The following is a 23,223-nucleotide window of genomic DNA, read 5'->3' on the forward strand; positions in this document are numbered from 1 at the left end:
ATACTTCACCCTTGAGTTTATCATTTGTGATACATAATAAAGTATCAATTTTTGGTGTATTTATAATGGTGCTGGTGTTGGAGCCAATTTCCTAATCACTGCAAGAGTGTGAAGGAATACTGGAGGAGCATTCTTAAGTCAGTCTTAAAACTTACAACTGTAGGCAACTTAAAAATGAAAAATCATGGTTTATTATTTTATAGGTTATTTTTAAGTTTTAAGTCCTGAGACTAAGTGGAAAGATATACATAATTTATGGTGCACTTTAAGCACGTATAGTTTATAATTCTATACAGCTAAGGGCACTTTTCATCATCTTAACTACTGGACCCATCGCATTCACTGGATAAGAATCTCTCTCATGTATTCTTTACATCTAAAAAGAATATTTTTGGAGCTAAGTTAGACCAAGATGTCGGTGCAAACTATTGGTTAGAAATTACAGACTTTTTAATTGACCCAAGATGCAAATATTGAAAAAAAAACCATAACCATCACAGCACAGTCACCAGATTTGCAAAATAAATTACTCTTCAGAAAGGATATTGCAATTCACTTGTATGTAAATATTAAGGGAGGAAGTTACATACCTAGGGAATATTTGTTCATAAAATCACACCTGGTTTTGTGACCATATTTATTTATTCATTTTTGGTGCACGTGAGGCAAGATTAGGATGGGCATTAAAATATCTGATACATAAGAAAAAGCTGTCCACAGGAAAGATAGAAGGCAGAGAACCCCAGGCCCAGATAATGACCAAAAATCTACAATAAGGCAAGAGACATACAGAGATTCAATCGCACATTAAAACTCCTTTTAAAGCCAAAAGGGTCCTAAGAAGTGCTAAGAGAAATTCACCACCTACCCATGAGTTTTAAAGAACTTACATATTTCTGATAAAAGTTTTCGTGGCACTCAGGGTCACAGTAGGGTAGATTTCTGGGTTCTGTCTGTGTTGTCATTTTGATGGTGACGTTTCACCTACAGCAAAGTATAATACAGTACACGCCATCAAAATGAAACGCGGACGGAACTCAGAAATCTACTCTACTGCAAGACTCACATATATTGATTAAGGGTTCACACAATCATCCTTTTTCAAGATCAGCCTCAACCCACCCCAAAGATTGACATCTACTGGAAAGGAGTGATAAAATGGCCATGATATAATTGCAGTATGAAGAAGTCAATTTCCCAACCAGTCTCATGAAAACATAGTACGGATCTCACTAAAATAAGCATTTTATAATGCAAAGAGAATCATACAGGTGAAAGACAATACATAAGATGTTTCAACAAACAGATAATATCTTGGAAAGAATAGGCTACCTGGCAGTTACTTTAAAACAATTTAAGCAACATAATTACAAATATGTACTGACTTTGAAATGAGAGGGAACAAATACACAAGGTGAGAGAATGGGATATCAAATAGAAATATTGAATACTTCAGAATTTAGAAAACAAACTCACGTTAACATTGTGATCAGGACTTATGCGGAAGATAAGACATGTAGGATCTATCTGAAAAGAATACAAACAAGTCACAGGATACCCATAGCAGAAAAAAAGATTATGTAATTAGTTTCAGATCTAATTCCAAAACCACCAACAACTTGCGATCCAGCACAAGCTCATATCAATTCATATTGTAGCCCATACCAAGAAAAGAAAAGTAATTACAAGACATATGTACATATCAAGACATAAAAAGTAATCAATAACTTTAACAGTCATATTTACATGAGATTCTGAAAAAATACTCAAAACTACATCACAACATGCTCCATTGCACAAACACTGCTCTTCCCTGTTAAAAATTTCTTGATATCGCTACTCAAAGGATGCCAAAAATAATGCTTTGTACAATGATATCTACTATTCTTCCACTACAGAATATATTCATCAGAAAATTGAAGAAGTGCTTTGATTTTATGACCATTTTAGAGCTTAAGTATGGTCTCCTTTAAAAAGAAACTCCATACAAAAGTTTAGAAAAAAAATAGATATTGTTTAATCCACAACGTATAGGTACTCATCAGTTGCATGTCATATGCATTTAAAATTGGCAAATGTTGTGGGATGCCTAAAATCTAAAGACAATGGATATAAACAAGTGTTATTCTTTACAATGAGAACATATATCTTAATATTGATTGTATCCAACACGTTAGGCCTCATTCCATCAACTTCATGAGCATAATTCAACTTCAAATATAATATTCACCAATTGCATACTGAGATATTTTTCAATGAATACCACATGATTTCAAAAGCTGTACTAAATAAATACGTATTATGGTAGAATTCTCTTGGCCACACCAAAATCACATAAAGGTATCCCTAAAGCTGAAATGCTGAATGAACACACACTGCATGGTCCACATTTGATTCCAGCAAAACAGAAGTGACTCAAAATATTTTATACTTCTCATTCAAGTGAAAACAAATCTAGGAAATGCACAACAAGATTAATGAAGTATTAATAGTAATAGATCACAGCCACATTTCACTGTTACACGCATGACCAGGAAAAACAAGTTCTACCACAGGTCATTGCACCTGAAAATGAACCATGGGGCACAAGAAAGAGCATGAGATACACCCCATTTATATGATTGTTCTTACACCACCAAAATGTGGATCAGATGAATTCTGAAAAAGTAAGAGGAAAAAAAAGTCACTACTAACAAGCATCAAGTAGCAAAAAGTAATTCATAATGCATTGATAATTACTCTATTCTACATATAAATGAAAAGATTAATGAATTTATGATTTAACAAAGGTAACTACATGCCACAAGTGGTGATTGCATAAAAATAAATGCAAGATGGTAGGCCATACTGAAAAAGCCACTTAAAAGTAATAAATTAGAAAAATCCACTGCAAAAAAATCAAAATAAAAACATCTAATATAATGAATATATGACTGATAAATTGCAAATAAATAATTTTAATTAATAGGCAATTAATTATTGTGCCACTTGTGTACAACCAAAATAAGATATTACATTAAAAAATGAATTTTACTACCATTTTAAAAAATTCTACGAAATGGCTCCATAGAATTTTAATTATATGCAACTTAGCATTCATCACTAATTAAATGCAATGATTGATTTGAATTAAAAAAAGATGGTTTATGGGAGAAGGAAATTGAAAATATAAGGATTATCCCTTTCTATTAATTAAAAGGTTATGTATTAGTAGATATGTGCTACAAATATATTGAAATATGATCATGCAGTAAAAGAAAGATAAATAGAAAAAATATCTTCTGAAATCAGCTCATTTCAGGTATTGGTCATTTAAAATTGCATGGAAATATTTTAAGTAATACCTTGAAATAATGAGGTTCAAAAACTATGCTTGAAGTGGCATTAATACTCCATGCAAGTCTCACGATAAGAAACCCTTACCGTGACAGTTAGTTTGTTTATATAATTCAATAATGAGAATAAAATATCAGACCTGATACTGTGAGTAAAAATAGTAGCAAGAACTTAAATCAGACATGGAGTAAAATATGTATGAAAAATAACATGGCAACACTTGGTTTCTTTTCAGTTCTGTACCTCATACAACGAAAAAAAATTATCCTTCTGTTGTTATGCATGAAGTTGAAAAACTAATTCAAATGTTCCCCTAATATGGCAATCATCTACAGAATGGAAAGGGTTCAGAATATTCTGAAGACATATATTCTCATTCCATTTGCTTAATGCTTTCATTTACAAATGGTTCTGAAAACACAATTTCTTCATGCCTGAAACATAGCCGATGAAGGAAGTTTGCTCAATAAACTGAAACACCAGCAGAATGGTTACAGTGAGAGGGCCATCCATTTGACTCTTAATAGTTTTCCAGTGTATACATGCTGGCTCAAAATGGTACCTATGAGAAAGAATGGTGACTCGTTGCAAGAGCTTGTCTCATGCCATCTCAATTATTTCTAGGGGAACGTAAAGAATTCTTCAATAACCTTAGATTTAGATGTTCCAAATGACAATGGGGAATCCTACAAGCCAACTTACCAGAAGACACCCTCCCAACCTTCAACCCAGCCCCTAAAGGCTTGGTTTCACAGTATATTAAGCCGTACGAGTAAATTTCTAAATAAAGTCAACTTTTTTGGAGAGATGTCGTGGAACAACATAATTAATGATGAACATGAAAATGCACTGTGTAATCACCCAACTTGAGCAAATGCATGAACAGAAAATAGAACCTGTTCTAATTTGGTTCATGCATTTGTACATGTTCCATTCCATGCCACGTGTAAAACAGCCTTTTGGGCTAATAGGTGACTCATGCTGCAGCTGACCTCCAGAAATGGGGAACTTTGAAGTGGGAAGCTGAAAAAGGTCAGCGGGCGAGAAAGGGGGAGATGTGAAAAAAGGTTTCTTTTGTTCTCGAGTAACTTGATATTTTCTTTCGAAGCTAAGGTCTTCATAACACGATCTATGTGCGAGCTGGAATCTTTTGTTTGATTTTGGAGAAAAGGAAAGCTTAGAGGGGGAGAGGGGAGGTGAGTGCTGAATGGAGGGGGATAGCGATTCTTGGGAAATGTGCTTATGTTACTATCCCACAGCATTCAGCTTCTCCCTCTGGTAGTTTCATCTCGTGGGGAAGATTCAAACTATGTGCCTGTCGTTATTAGCCATAAATGACACATTGTACATATTTTGTCTCATTTTCGTGAAACAATGGATGCGGGACAATTATACGTCGGGACTGCTATTATTTGACGCTAGTATTCGAGCTATGATTTATTATTCGAATTAGATATTCGAGTTCGAGAAATCTGCTATTCGACCCATCTCTAGTTTTGAATTATTCTTTAATTTAATGATGTTATTTTTAAATACGGTTTTTAATGATGTTATTGATGCAAATGGGGTTTTGTTTATTAAATTTGAAATAAAAAGTTGATTTTTTAAATGTATTTGGCATATACCTATTTATTTATCTATTCATCAAATGAAATAGATGAATGACATTTAATATGCTTTGTGCATTCTAGTATTCAAGGTACACGAAAATTGAGATATTCGAGTATTCGAGCTATGATTTACTATTGGAATTCAATATTCGCATTCGAGAAATCTGTTATTCGACCCATCTCTAGTATACATTCAAACTTGTTCTTTCAACGTAATTATTTATGAACTGGAACATCAAATATTTTCATCACTTGAGGTATCCCTGAGCTCAGAGATAGTATGAGTATGTATCTTGTAAATAATGAGAAAAAAAAGAATGGCAGTACACTAGTATGACTAAAATTATCTTTATCTTCATCAAATTAATTTTTAATTGATATTAGGAAAGTAGTAAATATTAGAGTATCTCAAGCTAAATATATATGTAGTTGGGAAATTATTAATCAGACATATTATGTAGTACAGTGCACTCTCGATTATCTGGGCTAATGATGGGGAGAGACGGCACGAATAATTGGAAAACACGGATAACCCAAACTTTCACTTAAATGTCTTGCAATGGCCTTAATTTACCTAAAGCATTATTATTCATGCAGTTATTCTGTTATTTTAAAGTGCTTCCCAGACTCAATGAGAGCTTTCTTTGCCAGTTAACCATCTTTTTGGCGGAGCGAGGTCGTGCACTGCGAGGCTTGGAAAACAGGAGCACGGTGCTCCCGTGAATGCATCTAGCGTGCGGTCGCTTCCATTTTACGAAGGATTCTAGCGGAAATAATAAGCCCGGTTTATCCGAGCATTAATGCAGTAATTCCGATGATTTTGCGTCCGATTTTGTTTTTTTATGAAGATCGCGGAAAAAATTGAGCGAGAGTAAAAATCATGCATGGATAATCTGCAACACAGATAAACCGCAACCGGATAATCGGGAGGCTGCTGTATAGATACACCAATGGGAACATAATCAGGGCAAATGAAGTTGGTCTGCTAAAAAGGTATAAAAAATAAGGGAACTCACAGAAATTCAGGCAAAAAACACATCCCACTAATATATTACACCCTTCTTTCGTATGCCATAAAACATGAAGCACAAAATTGATGTTTCATTAATTGCGTATCCTTGAATCAAGCAGTGATGCACCCCAGTTGTTTTGTATACATGCAACTAATAACAAAATAAAATTTATGATAGATTCATAACAATTGCTCAAGCATGTATCACACATTTAATTCTACATAACAAACAACATTTTTCAACACTAAGTCACACAAACACAAGCCAACATCATCAGTAGGCTAAGCGGTACTATAAAAATTGGCGAGTATTTTAAGAATAAATTTTTGATGACGTAGACCAAAATTTTAACTTATTGGAGAAAATATACGTATCACAAAAATATGAATACTTGAGACCCTACATCGAGTTGTCAGATTCATCAAAATAAAAATGAGAGAAAAAAAAATACAGAGTAACAGGATAAAGCAATGCACACAGCTTTTGCAGTACATATGAAACAAAAAAAACTAAGGTAGCCAAAATACTTGTAAGACAAATAAGGTGTCACTTAAAGTTATTTAAACATTAGAAGTTAAATAATAGACTCAGAGAAAAACGTAATAGTAAACAAAATTAAAATACATGCAATTCAACAAAATTGATATATAGAACTATAAAAGAGAAAAGATTGATTCTTTAGAGAGAAATCAAATAATGAGCTTTGAGTTTTGCATTTAAATAAGTATTTTTAATGAAAGTACCAACTGATAGCAATTTAAAGTGAATTTTAACCAACACCTCAATTTTTAGAATATACTTAAAAAATTCCAAAACCATTCTTTGAATTAATACCTTTCAACTATTTTATTCTGAACTTACTGCCACTGATGAAAAATTATATAGATTAAATATTGATTTAACCTACTAAATATATATGTTGTAGAAAAATTATGCCAAAAAATTTAAACCCAGGATAGCTGATGCTAATAGGAACCAAACTTGCTAGAGTATTTAGGTCGAAAACGCACCATTTTTTAACTACAGAAACTTTGAGCCAAACGCTCTGATTGGCCACAATTTTGCCCTGCTACCGAATACCTTGGGTACATCACGATCTTTGGCAGGCAAAGCATTCGAAATCATGAGTTGTCCAGAGCATCTGGCAACAAGACAAACTCACTGCCAATTTGAGTGCTTTGCTCAAATTTTCCGTAGTTTAAAAATGGTGAGCTTTTGACCTAATCATAACAGTAATTTAGGTTCCTACTGGCATAAGCAATACGGGTTAAAATTTGACAAATTAAAACACAATTTTCTCCACCCTGAATACGTTTATGCCTGGTTTTAAGATTTCATCAAATTAATCCAGAGAAATAACAAGCAATGACAACAAAACTAAAACCAACAGTCAAGGAATAAATGACACAGTTATAAAAGCTTACCTACAGTGGTTCATCTTGACACTGAGAGTAAAGGAGATCAAGAAAGATAAAGTGTAGAAATATATTGAGGCTATTCACTAACATCCAGACAAAAATTTACGTTCTAACCATTTAGTAACACCCACTAGGTTATTACCACGTATAATTCAAAAGATTCTCCACTGATTTGAATAAAAAAACTGTGACTGCAAATTTTCATTCACAAATAATGATTTCTTTACTGATTACCTAAAAAGATGGTTGGCAGGTCACCAACCAAACATGGATGGATTAAAGAGGAATCATAAATCAAACACCCAAGCTTAGCACTAAAAAAGCTCTCATGAAGGGAAATGGCGAAATCAATAACTAGGATCCAAAGAGGACAATTATTTCTGAAACAGCAAGGGAATTGTAGAAAACCAAGTGACTTTTTCCATATTTACTCCTCACCTGCTTCAGATAATATAAGCCTTGTTTCCTAAACATCTTATCTTCACACTAATCTTATGATATATTTCCAATAAAACAACTAATGTCTATAAAAAAACTATGAGCAAATTGATCAGGGGAAAAATTATGGAAAATTCTCTACGTTTCAAATCAAAATATTTCTACACTTCAACATCCTGAAAAAAAACAGCATAACTGAAACCACGATTATTACGTCCTCTCTTCTTTAAGCATTATTATTTCCAATATCATGAGGGAATTCTTTCATGAGCTCAAGAGAAAAAAAGTAAGTAAATATTCCAAACTATCTACTGCTTTTGGTATCAACACATTTTCATGGTTAGTTGCCATCATCAGGAGTAGAAACCCAAAATTATGAATGGAACTTTCTTAGTCAATTCTGGCAGTTGATCGTAATAATGACATGAGAGGTTTAAAACTGCCAGACATAAAAACAAAGCTGAAGGAGAAGGGCTTTTCTAATAAAGATGCATTGACTTAAAATTCTTTGAATTACAAAAAGAGCTTATTCAGACAGATATCCATATCGATAGTGACTCTAAAACTGGTATTATTAACAACATAATGCCAACATGGTCAATTTATCCTTACAAATGGAAGCACAGAGGCAAAAAATCTACTAAACAACAAGATAACATATGTTCTGTATATGATGCGCAAAACTCACCAGGAGGAAGGGAGGAAGCCCTAAGAAGGGGTTGAGTTTCCCCAGCAGTTGAGGGCAGCTCATTATGTATGCCAAACCTACAGTGGGGCTGGTAATATGAGAACTTTGATGAGAGAAAAAGGCTACAAAAATAATGCCATCCTAATCACGAATATATTATGCAAATCCAAAATAGCAATTATCAAGTAATAATGATTTCCTCTAAAAAAAAAACTTAGAGGAAACCAGTTAGATGAAAAAAAATCAGGAGATTTGATTTAAAGAATATTGCTCAGAGGACCTTTGACTTAAGGTTCCTGAATATTGATACTACTTCAAGCAAAAGTAGAAAAATACTAAGAAGTGAAATAAGAATTCTTATTTATCCAACACCTGCAAAGTGCAGGCCCATTATTATAAGTAATACAAAAAAGGTTATATAATCATAACAGTGCTGTCAAGAAAATTATTGCCATTAATATGGAAAGATTGAACAATAAATATTTCTAGAGAAAGAAAAATATTAAAATAGAGAGAAGAAAAGAACTTAAGTAGTTTCAGAGGCATAACACAAACACCAAAGTTAAAAACATTCTGATGAGACAAATATGTTAAATCAATAAAGCAAGAAGCCCATTGCAGATAGTGTTAACAAAAATTACTAAGGTGAAGATACACATAGACTAAATATGGATATTAGATAACTAAATCACCACCATTTAGAAAAATTTTACAATGTCAACCTTGCCATACAATGAAACTTGGAGTTCTGTGCCGTGCTCCCAAATTAATGGCTTTCACAATGACAAACATAAGATTCACACAAAAGAAAGTGTAGCACAAGAAAGGTAATGAAGCAATGAATCACTTTGTCCATGGAAATTATGTATTTAAAATAAAAAATAATATGTGGAAGCCAATAGCTCTATCAAAAAAATGAAAATATGCAGAATTATGACAAGAGGAAATATAAATTTGCATAAGAATATATTTTACTAAAAAAACAGCAACTGGTTTCTAATTATCTCACGATTATTTTGATCAATTATTTCATACCTGAAGCTGTAAATTGCATAATTAATGCGAGTCACGTCCATGATACGTACATACAACAATTCTCAATAAAATTTTAAGGAACATGATTATTGCTAGCACTCCAAGAATTGATACAACAATGAAATTAATGAATAATAGTTTTTTTCAGTATTTTATGAAAACTAAACCTAACTTTTCATTGCTTGAAATACGTAACAGATGTTTTTAAAAGTAAAGTTTAAATCGAATTTGGAATGCTGCTCTTGATTTACACTGGCATACACTCTTATAGATGAATCACTCTCACGCCATACTATCTCTGTCTTTTGTATTTTTGGACAATTCTATGACTTTCATCATAAAAAAACTTATTTAATATAAATACTTCCAAAATTGGACTTATTTCCAAGTACATATCAACATATTGATGCATCCCACATAACATTATTCTGTCAACAATCAATAATAAAATAATATCCACCTCTCAAAAATTAAAGATGGATGGGAGGAGTAGAGTATGTCTTATGAATATGTTCTGGTGACTTTTGGCCAAGAAAAAACACACGGTGCACATTAAGAATGATGAGGAAAATAGAGAGAAAATCTTATGGACCCTGTATCATTTATCAGATTTGTAGAGGGAGATTAATGGTGACATAAAAGAGGAGTACTTGTAAATAGACCATATAACAAAAAAAATTGTGTACTAATATGGAGGCTGAGAAAATTCAGAGTCAAAAATTTTTAGCATGGTGGTGAGCCATGAAGAAATAGGGTGCCAAAGGTGGAGGCGAAATGGTAAGGAGTCAAACTTAAATGATATAGCAACAATTTGACACCTACATCTCACACACTTTCAAGTAGGATGGAAAATTTAGGAAGTGTGGAATGATTATGAAAGAGCTCTTGAAGGATGGGAGCAGTTTGCTTTTCTTCCAAGTGTTCCAACACTCTTTCTGTGCCCCTTTCTTTCTTTCCTGGGAAAGATTTAATTCATATTTCAACTTCCAAGAACATATGTAGTTCACTTATTAGTACGCACAAATGATGACACTCATTCATCAGATTAGAATTACCAATCAAAAGGGATCGCCCTAGTAAACTGTCAAACAAACTAAATCCTACATTATAGAACCAGTCCCTATCAGATTAACACCTCTTGGTCCGGCACCCTTTAAACTAGACTAGCCATTGGGGCCGGTCATATTATATGCCATAGGCCTCAATATATGTTCAAACTATTACAACGTCGATAAAAAAGACGTCAATAAGAAAAACTTTCACAAAAACAAACAGTAAAGCTACCTGAAGACGCACAAACCAGAACTAGGTCGAAATAGTTCCAAATAAATCCGTAGAGGTCAGCAGGAGACTGCACTGCATGAAAACGTAAAAACGTGTGATAAGCGCTGGCGGCGGAAACACGTAAAAACACGTGTGTGGACCATAATGTGTTAAGATGATTTGGAATCCACCAGAAAGAAATAAAATTTTAATTTTCAGTAAAAACCACATTACAGTCATCACATGAAATTTTTTCCATGTTTGACTCACACATCACAAAGGCTAAGTAATTATCATTGGTGTATTTCATTCTGAAAATATGGCTCCTCCAAGTAAAAAGACGTTAAGTGAACAAATATTTTTAGAGTATAATTAACTACATATCAACATGAAAACTAAATAGTGAAATAAAAATAGTTATAATTTTCTTCCAGTGAATCACTTTTATGTGAAAAAATTAATGTTATAAGGGGTGTCCATTAATTACATGAGGTGATTTTAGGATCATCCCTCCACTTTAGTGAGGTATAGTGAGATTTGGCTTGCCCCCCTCACTTTAAACTCACCTAAGATTGTTCAAAATGCGTCCCATTTGAACTTATACAATTATGAATGTTTTCAAGGTGTAAAAGATGCCATTAATTAATACAAGGGTTGCAAGCTATCAATAACTGATTTTCACAAACTTTAGTAAAATGATACCATAAATAACTAAGGAAATGTCAATGAAAGCGCAAAACAAGCAATTAATGAGAAGTAATTAACCAAACCATTTTACACTGCTTCAAGCATCACCATCTACAATGCAGATGCTACATATTTCTATTTTTAGGGATAAATATTTGTATGGGTATCACCAAGACTTAAATATTTTTGAATGAAAGGATAGTGCATATCCATAAAAAGTTAAAGAAAAAAATAATGAAAAAGTAGTGGAAAAAGCCTGAATCTTGAAAATACAAGCACTAATATTGTATTAGACCCAAAAGCTGTTGACTTGATGACATAGGTTGATAATTATGACCCTTAAAAAATAAAACTCTACTTTATCATAAAAGAACAATTATCCCCTTAAATTTGACCATTTTCATTTTCAGCCAGTGAAAGACTAGGCTTGGGTTATAGTGAAAAAATAAACTCAACTATTACGAACTTGTCATCATCTTATCCTAGATATATTCTTGATTATATCTTCATTCAAAACTTTAAAACGTACACTATTGTCTAGACACAGCATCTTACTCACAATCATAAGGAACTTACATTTTACATGCACTATGACCAATAAAAAGTTCCTACAAAATTATTTTGTCTGATAAATGTCAAGCACTACCAAATGAAAAGCTATATTTAATATCAAAAGAGATAAAACCATTTTATACTAATTGCTATCAGCACATGAAAGAAAACGAGTTCTTTTTCTTGGAGAATTTTAGCAACCTGTTTATACAAAATCAACCAATATGTCTACTATCATGCGAGTGCTTCGATAGATTTCTATAAATAAGATACTTCAATGCATCAATTTTAAATCATTTGAGAGGAGGAGGTAGGAAAGAATAGGGTGGAGCAGTGGACTGTAATTTCTCTAAAATAACTACATAGTTTCTCACTTCATCAAGGCTTTGACCAAGAATCGGGTAAAATTTTTCTGATATTAACAAATTTAATTGTATCTAATCTAATTTCCCTTGACTATATACATCCTGAATTTTCTATCTTCTAGTATTAATACACTCCAAAAATAATACACACATGAAATTTTTGGGGCATAAAAAAACAACGATTAAGTATGAAAAGATATGGTAAAAATTTTGGATATTACAAGTAAAGAAATACAATACGAAGTCAATAAAAAAGAAAGTAAATAAAGAATCTCCATCAATAAATTATTAAATCATCAGAAATTAATCTATAGAATAATTTTTGCATGACATTGAATTGATGTAAATTGAGAAGTTGATGAATAACTTCGTAATGCAATGAAATTGAATCCAAACTGAAATTGTAAAAATATATTAATTAAATCAATTCCTTTATATAACATACGTCAAAGTTCAATTTCAAAAAGCAACAAATAAAAATACATCCTGTTTAATGATGACGGGAAGTATCATCTGTTCACTATTTATCTCACAGGAAGAACAATTTAGAAAAATGCTCGTAGCAATAAACCTGAATAATGAATCATTGAAATATGCACAGAGTTCATTTTACCATGCGCAACTGAAGTTTGTAGTGTATTAAATCCTTAGGGAGAACCCCAAAGAGTTGTGAATAATTTGGTAAAATTATGCTGCAAGCTCAGGAATAATTAAGAACAATTTATTAATATTTTGGAGTAGAAAGAAGCATCATATTTGGTCATCAATAAAAGGACTTGCAATAAGAATATTAATCCACCAACCCAATTTTATCATAAAATATTGCAGTTAGCCAAAGCAATGGATAAAAATATAAAATTGCATCAAAAGATAAAAAGCAAAGGTGAAAAAACTGTTTATTGGTTAAAACAAACACATCCTAAATAACACATCATTAGTGGATATGATTCTTAAGCAGCAACTGTTAAACATGATTACAGTTTAGGTTGCAATGAGTCAATTCCTTGATTTCCACTAATGTTTCAAAAGGCAACTTTTAGGACCCAAAATGGAGATGGAGGATTCCATTTTGAATTACACATGATATTTTTTTTTCGACTTTAGCAAATACAACCTATGAAGACCTAATTACAATAAATTGTTTCCAAGAGAAGACGAATTTTAACAGAAAATATGCATGTGTAAAAATAGATTAGGGGTAACAATTGGTTAGTTTGAATCTTAGTTCCATTGGTCCTTGGCATAAAAACCAGAATCAGCACTGAAACTAATAAGAATCAGAGCCAAAATAAGTAGCACCAAAGTCAATTTGAAAATTTACACTGACTGGAAATTTGAAGGCTTTGGTTAAAGGAGGTATTGAAGTTTGCAAGTATTTTAAACAAAAGAATTAATGAATAAGAGTCGCAAGTAAAAGGAAGTATGACTGGTATAACATTCAATGCTAACTCCATCATCTAAATTATCAAAGGCTATGTCAGGTGAAAGATGCATCACGTTTGTGAAAGGAGCGATTTACCGTCCATACTGTGCCATATACAGAACATCTACCATGCTTGATACACCACCTGATATCAACATATTCATATCATGATATCAAAAGCTGACTTACAATATTCGTTTGACAAGGTTCTACCAGACATTTTGGTTCATCATGTTGTTACCTAGTAAAACTTTTACTTGGAGTGTGATCTAAATAAAAAACCAAATTTCCACAAATTCTGGACGGGGAAAAAATAACTAATACTTTTATATACATTAATTGTCATGAGAAAAAATTCCCCTGGACCCGGAATTGAACCATGAACCTTTGGCTTTCCTCGCCTCTACACAGACCACTATGCTGTCCAGGTTCCTGAATTCCCATGGAAATTGTACTAAGGCTCATGGTATGAGATGTTAGGTAAGTAATCTTATAGTTCCAAATTTGCTCAATTATGTAATGCATCAAACAACAGTAAGGGGTCAAAATCAATTTCCTCAAAACTGAAGAGGGTGTTAGAACCATGTCGAAGCAAGCTGTTGAACTTCCACCTTCAGTTGCTCAGCTGGTTACGTAGACAATGTCTTACCAAGAGAGAATGTACTTGAAGGTAGATGAAGCCCATGAATTTTATGCGAAACGTAATACTAGATATTGTTTGATGTCTAAGAGTGAATGTAAGCCCACTTCTAACCTAAATAATTAATCGCAACATAAGCGTAAAATAAATCATTTTCGTAGACCCAATAGTCTCTCAAGGACCCAATAGTCTCTCTCATAAAAAATGGAATTTGATGAAAAGGTTCAAGACTACCCTAAATCAAATGTCATCAGTGAGGAAGAACTGAATATAGTTGAATGTGATCCATAAAAAAAAGTAAATATAAAATAAATCTTTAGCACACTCAGAAAAAAATTCAGTTTATTTTTCCGTTGGAGTTGAAGCCCTGGCAAATCAACGTTTGGAACAGTTCAATTAAAAACTGCTTCCACTTCAGCAGCTAATCATAGTTAATTCATTGAATGCTGACCTAAGTCAACATCATATCACAGCCCAACTTTGGCAAAGGTCTTCCGTAAAGAATAGCAAAATTAAACAGCAAGGCCGATGTGCTTTAGCTGTAATATACATGATTAGGCTATAAAAAGGCTAGTATTTCTACTACCCTTCCCTAATTTGTTATATTAAATAGAATTAGAAGCCTGATTTCTCTAATTTTTAGGAACAATTGCATCATTTATATGGAATAATTTTTCAAATAGTTCTGAAATAGTTCCAAATATGTACTCGTAATATGATTTGTTGCGTTATTTTATACAGATTTCATAATAACCTAATAAAAAAACTTTAAAAAGCAAAAATTTTGCTCATATTTCATTAATTAATTACAAATTAAGCAATATTTAAAGAAAGAGAATATTTAATTACAAATTGAACCCCAGAACTTATATTGATGTCAGGAACCAGCAAGAAAGTAGAATCTCACTCATTCGGTGATTCAACCAGCATGGTTAGGTGGTGGTGGAACTCACTCAAGACTAACAATAAGCCACAGGCATGTGAAAATCACATATATAGGGTGGGGGGAGGGGCAGATTCTTTCCCTGAGCCACCTACCACTTCAAGGATTGTTTGTGGTGGCCAAAGGCTTCAGCCAGGATATGAACCAGGGACCTTTCGATCTGCAGCCCAATACTCTACTCACTAGGCCATCACACTGCCAGTAGTAGAACCTACCCATTCTTAAATATGTGATTTGATTCAAGGGTGCAACTGGATGTATGCATGAGGAATAGTAACGTATGATGCTTTAAATACTCTTTCTGAATGATGCATAAAATGACCAACCACCAACTTGAATGTTTGGCCAATTAAATAAATGCTATTAATTACATCAATTGCTATCTCCAGGAAATGAACAGTATTTAAAATGTCTATCTAATAAAGGAAGCTATCTATTGAAAGAGCATCCAATGAAATCTTATAAAATAGCAAGGAAATACAACACATACACACTTGTTTACAAGATTTATTGTTTTTCTAAATAATTATTAAGTATGTGAATAATTCTTGGCATTCATATATTAATCACACATGAATCATCAGCTAACATAGGGTAATTAAACAAGCATACAGATGTAAGTTAATAATCCCATTCAAATAACTTAAGAAAATTGTCATTCTAATTTAAATATAAATCATTCTCATAGTATCCTCCAGCATTGAATCTTTAAACAAATGTTTTTTTTCCTCACATACATCTGGAATCAAGGGTGCTCGAGACGATGATGCTACAAGAGAATAAATATTCCATAACATAATGATAACAAAGGATTATAATTCCTATAAAATGTATCCAAAGATTGGAACACAATAAAACATACCAACTTAGCTCTAAGATGAGGTTAAATTTTTACAATGATAACGGACGGCTGATCTCCAAATCACAGTATACACTTTAGGCGACTCCAAACATTCAATTACTCTGAGCACCCCTGACATAGATGATTTTCAAATGCAACACAGAATTGAAATAGGCAGTAATTTTAAGTAATGTACACGGTGAAAGATATTAAATTAGAAAGAGGCCACATTAAAAGCTTCATTACAACTTGTGCCACACTATTTTCAATTAGAACATATTAAAAAATTCAAAGGTTAATAGCAGAGTTTGGTTAATTTATGGTTTTCACTTGAAAGACATCATTATGGCATGCATAAAATCTGGTTACAGCTTGTACATGCATACAAACATGTATGCATAGACATTTCAAATTAAATTCCAAGGGAAAGATATCATTTAACACCTCATTAAAGTGTTTATATATAGTGTCTCTATCTCAGTGTCCAGAAAATTTTATTTTCTGGACTTGATTCACATAAAATATACATATTAAATTTGATTTACACTAAGACACAACAAAGGAAGATAATATCATCCATCTCATCAATGATTCCATTAAAATATACCTTGAAGAATTTATTTACTTTTCAAATGGTAATCCTGAAAGCTCTTAAAATACAATACAAAACAATTTTCTAGCTTCATTTAATTACTGTGAACAAAATGAAAACATATAACCCATAACCCTTTCGAGTTATCTACATCATTTTGAACGTTTCACTTAGAGCAAAATCTATCACACAAGTGAAAAAATGTACTAGGAAACATCAGTCTCCTCTTGGTTGTTTTTGAAAAACTCACTCTCTTGAAACTGACTTTGGAAACAAAAATCAAGATTTTCTAAAGAGTAATTTTACAAAAATCTGACAACTACCAACAAAAACAACAGCACACGCACACACACATATACACAATCATTTTAAGACATGGGTAGAAAAATTTATCACATGAAATTGTGGGACTCTACACTGGATCCCCCAATTACATTAAGATCCTGATAGGGAAGACGCAAAAGCACAATGACATTAGTTGACAAAATCGAAAACAAAAAGCATGAAAGGAATTCAGAGGAGAGCACCCATGATCCCAGCAGATCGCAAAGAGGAAGGCCATTTTGCATATCAGTGGAGTCATCAAATCAGTTGGTTGTGGAATCAGCATTTGGTCAGGAAGGAGAGAAGGAAAGTAAAAAAGTGCCGTGGTCAAATTGTTAGACGGATATGCACAAAGGATAAGTTACACATGCCATCAACCCAATATTTTTCAATGGGAGGGTATTTTTACAAATGATATGAGAGGTGTTGGTTCAAGTGGATGGAGGAGTAGGTGGCACAGGAAAAGGGGTTTAGCGAAGGAATAAACAGAGAAAGAGATGGAGAGATTTGGGAGATGAGAGTCAAACACTGAGACACATAATCAAAGGCGACAAAATCCATATCAAGACTATTAGCAGATTTACACTCCATTTTAATACTCCACTTCGTAGAAATAACAAATATTTTTTTGCCAAAAAACCCACAAAAACTTCCATGCAGTTAAGTAATTCAATGTAGGATTTTGAATGGTTGGAGCAGCAATGTCCTATAAAAACTCTAAATTAATATTTTTTGACCAATAATTAAGTATGAATTGGGCATTAATAATTTGAAAAACAGCTAATATAATAATAAATACTTGATGTCAACAAGAGAAGTGAAAAATTTAGCCTAGCAATATTTATACACCCACATTTACGTACATATTATTACATACATCTAAAGGTTGATCTAATTAGATGCCTGCTTAGTTTCCCAAGTAATTCTACAGACTACTTAAAAACTACATCAGCAGTTTCTCTGAAGAAAGCTTAATTCTGAAAATTTTCACTCATCATCACAAGATACACTTTCTATCAACAACTGGAAAAAGGCTCTTTCTTTGCTACTTCAAGACTTGCTTAAAAATATCAAATATTACAACAATAAAACAAGTGATATGTTCACACAAGTTCACAAACATTTCACATCTTATTTTTAATAATCACTGTATTTCATGCAGCAAAATTCCTAACAAAACAACTGAATAGATACTACAAACATAATTCAAACCTATTAATTTACCCACAATACAACATTATGACCAAAATTACTTTTCAATGGCAACTAACAGGAAAAACAGGAAGACATGGATGAAAATATTCAAGAAGAATTAAAAAACCTAACTATATTTCAGCTTGTTTAAAATATTTTTTATATTTAAGAATAAAAATGATAAAATTCTCAGATTAAAATAAAGAATTTCTCTTTCAAATACCTAATACATGCTTTTTCGACCACTCCGTTTTATTTTTTTACACGATACCAAATTTACTTATTTCTAGAAATATATTACAATTTTTTGCCAAATGAAAATTTCTGGTAGGCTGATATAATTCTGAAAAGATGCCCACATAAAAAACTTCAATACGGCAAATGAATTCAACACTAGCATTGAAGGTCACTGACAAACTATTGAATCCTCTCTGAAGTTGTTTATAGCAGCAACAAAAAGTCTTCTGAGTAATGCAATTCCTAAGATTAGGCAAAGGAGTATGGTTGAAAAACATTAACAAGTTACTGCGTAATAATCACGCAGCCGAGCGATTTCTAATGTTGGGAATCATGTCTGTTTTTTATTGTCATTACAGGGAAAAACTGAATAGTGAAAGGGAATGCCAGGAAATTACTGCAAAAATAAGACAGGCAATACCAAAAAATAAAGTATATATTAAAATTCACCTGCAGAATACCATTGGCCTATTTGGTTACAGCAAGAGGGAATAAGGACATAATAGGGCCTATTTAGTGCTAGCCTAAGGGACTTCAAGATGGCAACATCTAGCATAGACAGTGTTTTCATATGGTTAAGGCTCCAATGATTATCATTACTCTTTCATGAGACACTCCTAACATTATCAAGAAATATGTTTAGTTTATGAAAATTTAGTGATGTCGCAGTAGCTGTTATTATAGATAAAAATACGGAGGGCATTACAAGCATTTGGAGAAGAAGAGACAACTACCCAGATAGATGGCAAGAGGTAAGAAATGGCGTTACAAAATTCATGTAGGAGGATCGAGTAGAAGATGAAGTGACGATTGGGTAGTTTCCTTCAGCGAAGACATCAGAATCTATTAATTTCTCCTTATGCCCCTCCACTAATGTTTTAATTATACCCAAGAGACTTAATTAAGAAATAGTGGCTTTGTTGGAAATAAAAGGTCAAAACCTCATTTGAAAAAGCTAACAAAGGTGGCCCTAGAGCTTTCATATGTTTGGTGTCACAGCTATATAATTTCCATTGAAAGGGATGTGTGGTTTTCATCAACTGAACATTATTTACATAAGCTCAGAAAAACACGAGGTAACAACCACACCAATTGGAATAAGTTGTAGAGTAAACTTTCCTTTAATGGAGAACAACCTCATTTATTATGATAAAACTGAAACATCACCATCCAACACATCACAAGGCACAAGCAAAGTCTGCAAATAAATGAACAAAATTTTTCTACTAGAAAACCATTGTCTTTGACAAGGCATTCGTAAAGTACTCCTTAAATTGAGTCTGTTTTGTTTGTTCTCTCTCACATTCAAAATCATTGCATAGCATTTCCAAAGAGTAGTCACAGTATCAATAGCTTAAGATGAGAGTTTTATGAAAAGAGGGCCAAATAATGCCAAGAATTGGACTTCTTGGCCTCAAAGCACTTAATAATATCATATTTTAAATCAAAATAATGTGATACAAGCATCAAAGTGTACCAAACCTTTAATTACTTTCAAATTATCATACCTAAAATAAGACTTAATATGATGCAGAAAAAGATTCTCTAACTAAAACATGATATGTATCTATTACATCATCTTAGCTGCAATCATAATAGTTTTTAGCTGTAAATCATTCTTCCACGCCTGTTTTCACTAGACTACATTGATCATTGATCTACGTTCCTTCAGATGCAGGCTACAGAGCCACAGGGCATGGGGTATGGGGTGAACTGTCATCACTTTCAAGGAGCATAGTGTTTTTGCAGGAGTGAAATTTTAATTTTTCATTGCACAGGAAAAACAGCAAATGCCAATTTAAAATTGAATAGAGGCAATTACATAATTCAGATATTATAAACTTTCAATGCATAATGATCTAGCTTTTATTGTCATCAAAGAAAAGCATTACTTTTCCATTTAACCTCAAGGCTTACATTTTCCCTCATACTTCCATTTTTCTGATTTCAACCTTAGGAAACACAGAGGCTTTCCTAAATTTAAAAGAATCATGTGATCATGTTGGTGACTTTGACTGGTCAAGTTAAGTACATTAAAACAATGATTTGATGAAACTCGAGGAAGAAAAACAAAATTGTGACTTTTAATGCCCAAAAACGAAGAAGTATAGTTAAGAAAGAGTCAATCGGTTATAAAACCAATAAAAATTCACTGCAGCTTAGGCGAACAATGAATAACATTAGGAACAGCTGGCACGCAACCCACCCTAAAGAATTTAGATTGATTGTAGACGAATTAACTTCGTGGTAAATCATCAATAGTAATGATACAAAGAGCTGTAGTAATTTTCCAATTTGTAGTAATCATAGTAATTTCAAGATATTTCTCAAGACAGCTCCTGATAATGACGTGTAAACATTGAAACCGGTTGAGCAAATTAAAAAGTGTGGAAAATTACTACAGCCAGTAGTATCATGACAATTCCGAAGACTTAGAAATGAATCCTACTGATTATGCGACACTACACGCGTCCGAGTAATGATGGTTGCATAAAAACACACCTCTTTCATTAAATAACAACATACAAAAGACAACATAAGTTCGTCATCGCAAATGATAAATGATAACAATTCTATAATTTGCTACATCCATTCCAAATTAGGACATACATTTAAAACACGTGGCATAATTTCTTGGAAATAAATTAAAATAAAGAGAGGTCACTATTCATAAATTAAGGTAGTTGTTCAGATGAGATCTAAGCTACAGTGGATAGTAATGGAGGAATTAAGCCCAAAGGGATAGCATAAAAGGATAAATAATCCATTATTGATCATTTTCTTAACAGTGCTACCCTCAATGCAAATATTTTTCCAAATATACGGAGCCAGTTTTATTTACATTTTTGTAATTGCTGCGTGATATTTCTTTCCCACCCAAGTGTTTTACGTAAGACTAATATCAGACTCGTTCCTATTCATAGAACAAGAATTAGCACTTAATGCTCCCCCATTTTTTTTGCATATTCCCTACTTTTAATTGATAGCCTGTTTTACAGTTGATAATTGAATATTAAAATGTTTTATGTAAAGTGTGTAAAATATTTAATATATATAAAAATTTAAAATTGGGGAAGCATTAAGTGCTAATTCTTGATCCATGATTTGGAACAATTCTTATATTAGTCTTACATCAATGATACATGAGAGTAAGAAATGAAGAATAGAGGGAAAAATTTATAGGACTGATTGATGGATAATCTAATGGTCTTCGAATAAACAATTGGGTAAATGGTCCTGCACTGTGTTTAATTTGACTTATTCAATTCTTGAGAAACACCGTTCCCTCTACCGAGGGAATAAGTTTGAATTTTGGCTGCAGATAGAGATGATAGAGGAAGTAACTCCTTTCACAAAACTACAATCTTCCATTAAAATACAATCAAAATGAATAAAAAGTTTTTGGATATACATACATCCAAATCCCATCTTTTAACTAACCTAAACCGAAGATATACAGCCATTATTTAAAATCACCCTAACTGGAAATATTTAATTAGTCTCTATGACATTATTTTCTAAAACATAATTTTGATACAAAGGAATATATCCATTCAGCATCTAATTACTAAGCTCTGATGGAATGACGTCACATTATGATGATAGAGGTTAATTATTTAGAAATATGGGGAACTAACCTGATGGATTACTTCTTTTGGACCATAACTACATCCATTTTTCATGTGATTTCAACAATGCATAAATACTTTAAATAGACATAACATCCAAGCAGCAGGATCTTGATACAAAGCTTTCATCTTTCATTTAGAGAGATCTGTGAAATGACCATGATTATAGAATGTTTACTTTTAGGGTAATCTCCATAAATCTAACTCAATGTCAATACCGTTAATTGAATTTATTATTTTTCTCTAGAAAAACTAAAGATTTATTATTTTAAGAAAAATGAGAAAAAAATTGTGAATAAATTACTAAAGGTAAATAAAAATTAAAAGAAAAATAACAAATTATTGCTGGTAATCCACTGGTATTTGCATTCCAAATAATTGATCGTTCTATCTTGTATATTCCTACTGAGGTAAACAACTGAAATACAATAAATATACTATAATAAAATCATCACTGCTATGAAGTGTTTGTCATTATGGAACTTAATCATGGTCCTGACGAATGTGGCATCTTCACATGTAAAATGAAATGAAAAAGCAAAATTTTTACTATCATGAAATCAAAAATTTTAATAATGAACTTAGCAGAAGATACATTCCATGAGTAGAGGTACCTTCATCAGGTGCCACCGCACTAAGACCTTTTTACTACGACATTTTTTCCACCATTGTGCCAACCTATGTTTATCCTGTCAGCCGCTAGCAGACAGCAGAGAAGAGCATCACAGCTAAGGCATGAATCCCACACACATTCCACCCAAGTCTTAACATTCACCAATCTTACGGGAACCAGTGCACCCATGTGTCTCAGCCCTCTCCCAGATTCAACAGAACTAAAATACTGTTATTGTTAATTTTGACCCATTAATGCTGCCATTTCTCTTCATATCCAAAACTCCCTTGCTGCATAAAAAATTACCAATCTTTGCTATATGCCCTATGCCCAAGAACTTTGGAACCAAATAGCAAACAATGGGTGTATTCAGCTGCACAAA

General features: G+C 32.6%; 1 protein-coding gene across 12 annotated transcripts in view; it reads right to left on the reverse strand.

Moving 5' to 3' along the window:
* LOC124153918 (sodium/hydrogen exchanger 7) overlaps positions 1-23,223 on the reverse strand; it is a 57,745-nt gene that overhangs the window by 16,317 nt on the left and 18,205 nt on the right. For 2 of the 12 annotated variants that reach the window (XR_006863790.1, XM_046527320.1), the window contains exon 14: positions 8,504-8,591. The exons of 2 other annotated variants lie outside the window; for them this stretch is intronic. Coding sequence is in view for 6 of the 10 variants with exons in the window: in XM_046527320.1 (XP_046383276.1) it covers positions 8,504-8,591 (88 nt within the window). In the remaining 4 variants the exon portion in view is untranslated. Of the gene's footprint in view, positions 1-203; positions 2,659-7,378; positions 7,405-8,503; positions 8,592-15,904; positions 17,288-22,237; positions 22,375-23,223 lie in introns of those variants that run through there. 8 more of the 12 variants (XR_006863792.1, XM_046527321.1, XM_046527322.1 and 5 more) reach the window with 8 other exon arrangements.

This window comes from Ischnura elegans, chromosome 2 (assembly GCF_921293095.1).
Source record: "Ischnura elegans chromosome 2, ioIscEleg1.1, whole genome shotgun sequence".
NCBI lineage: Eukaryota > Metazoa > Arthropoda > Insecta > Odonata > Coenagrionidae > Ischnura > Ischnura elegans.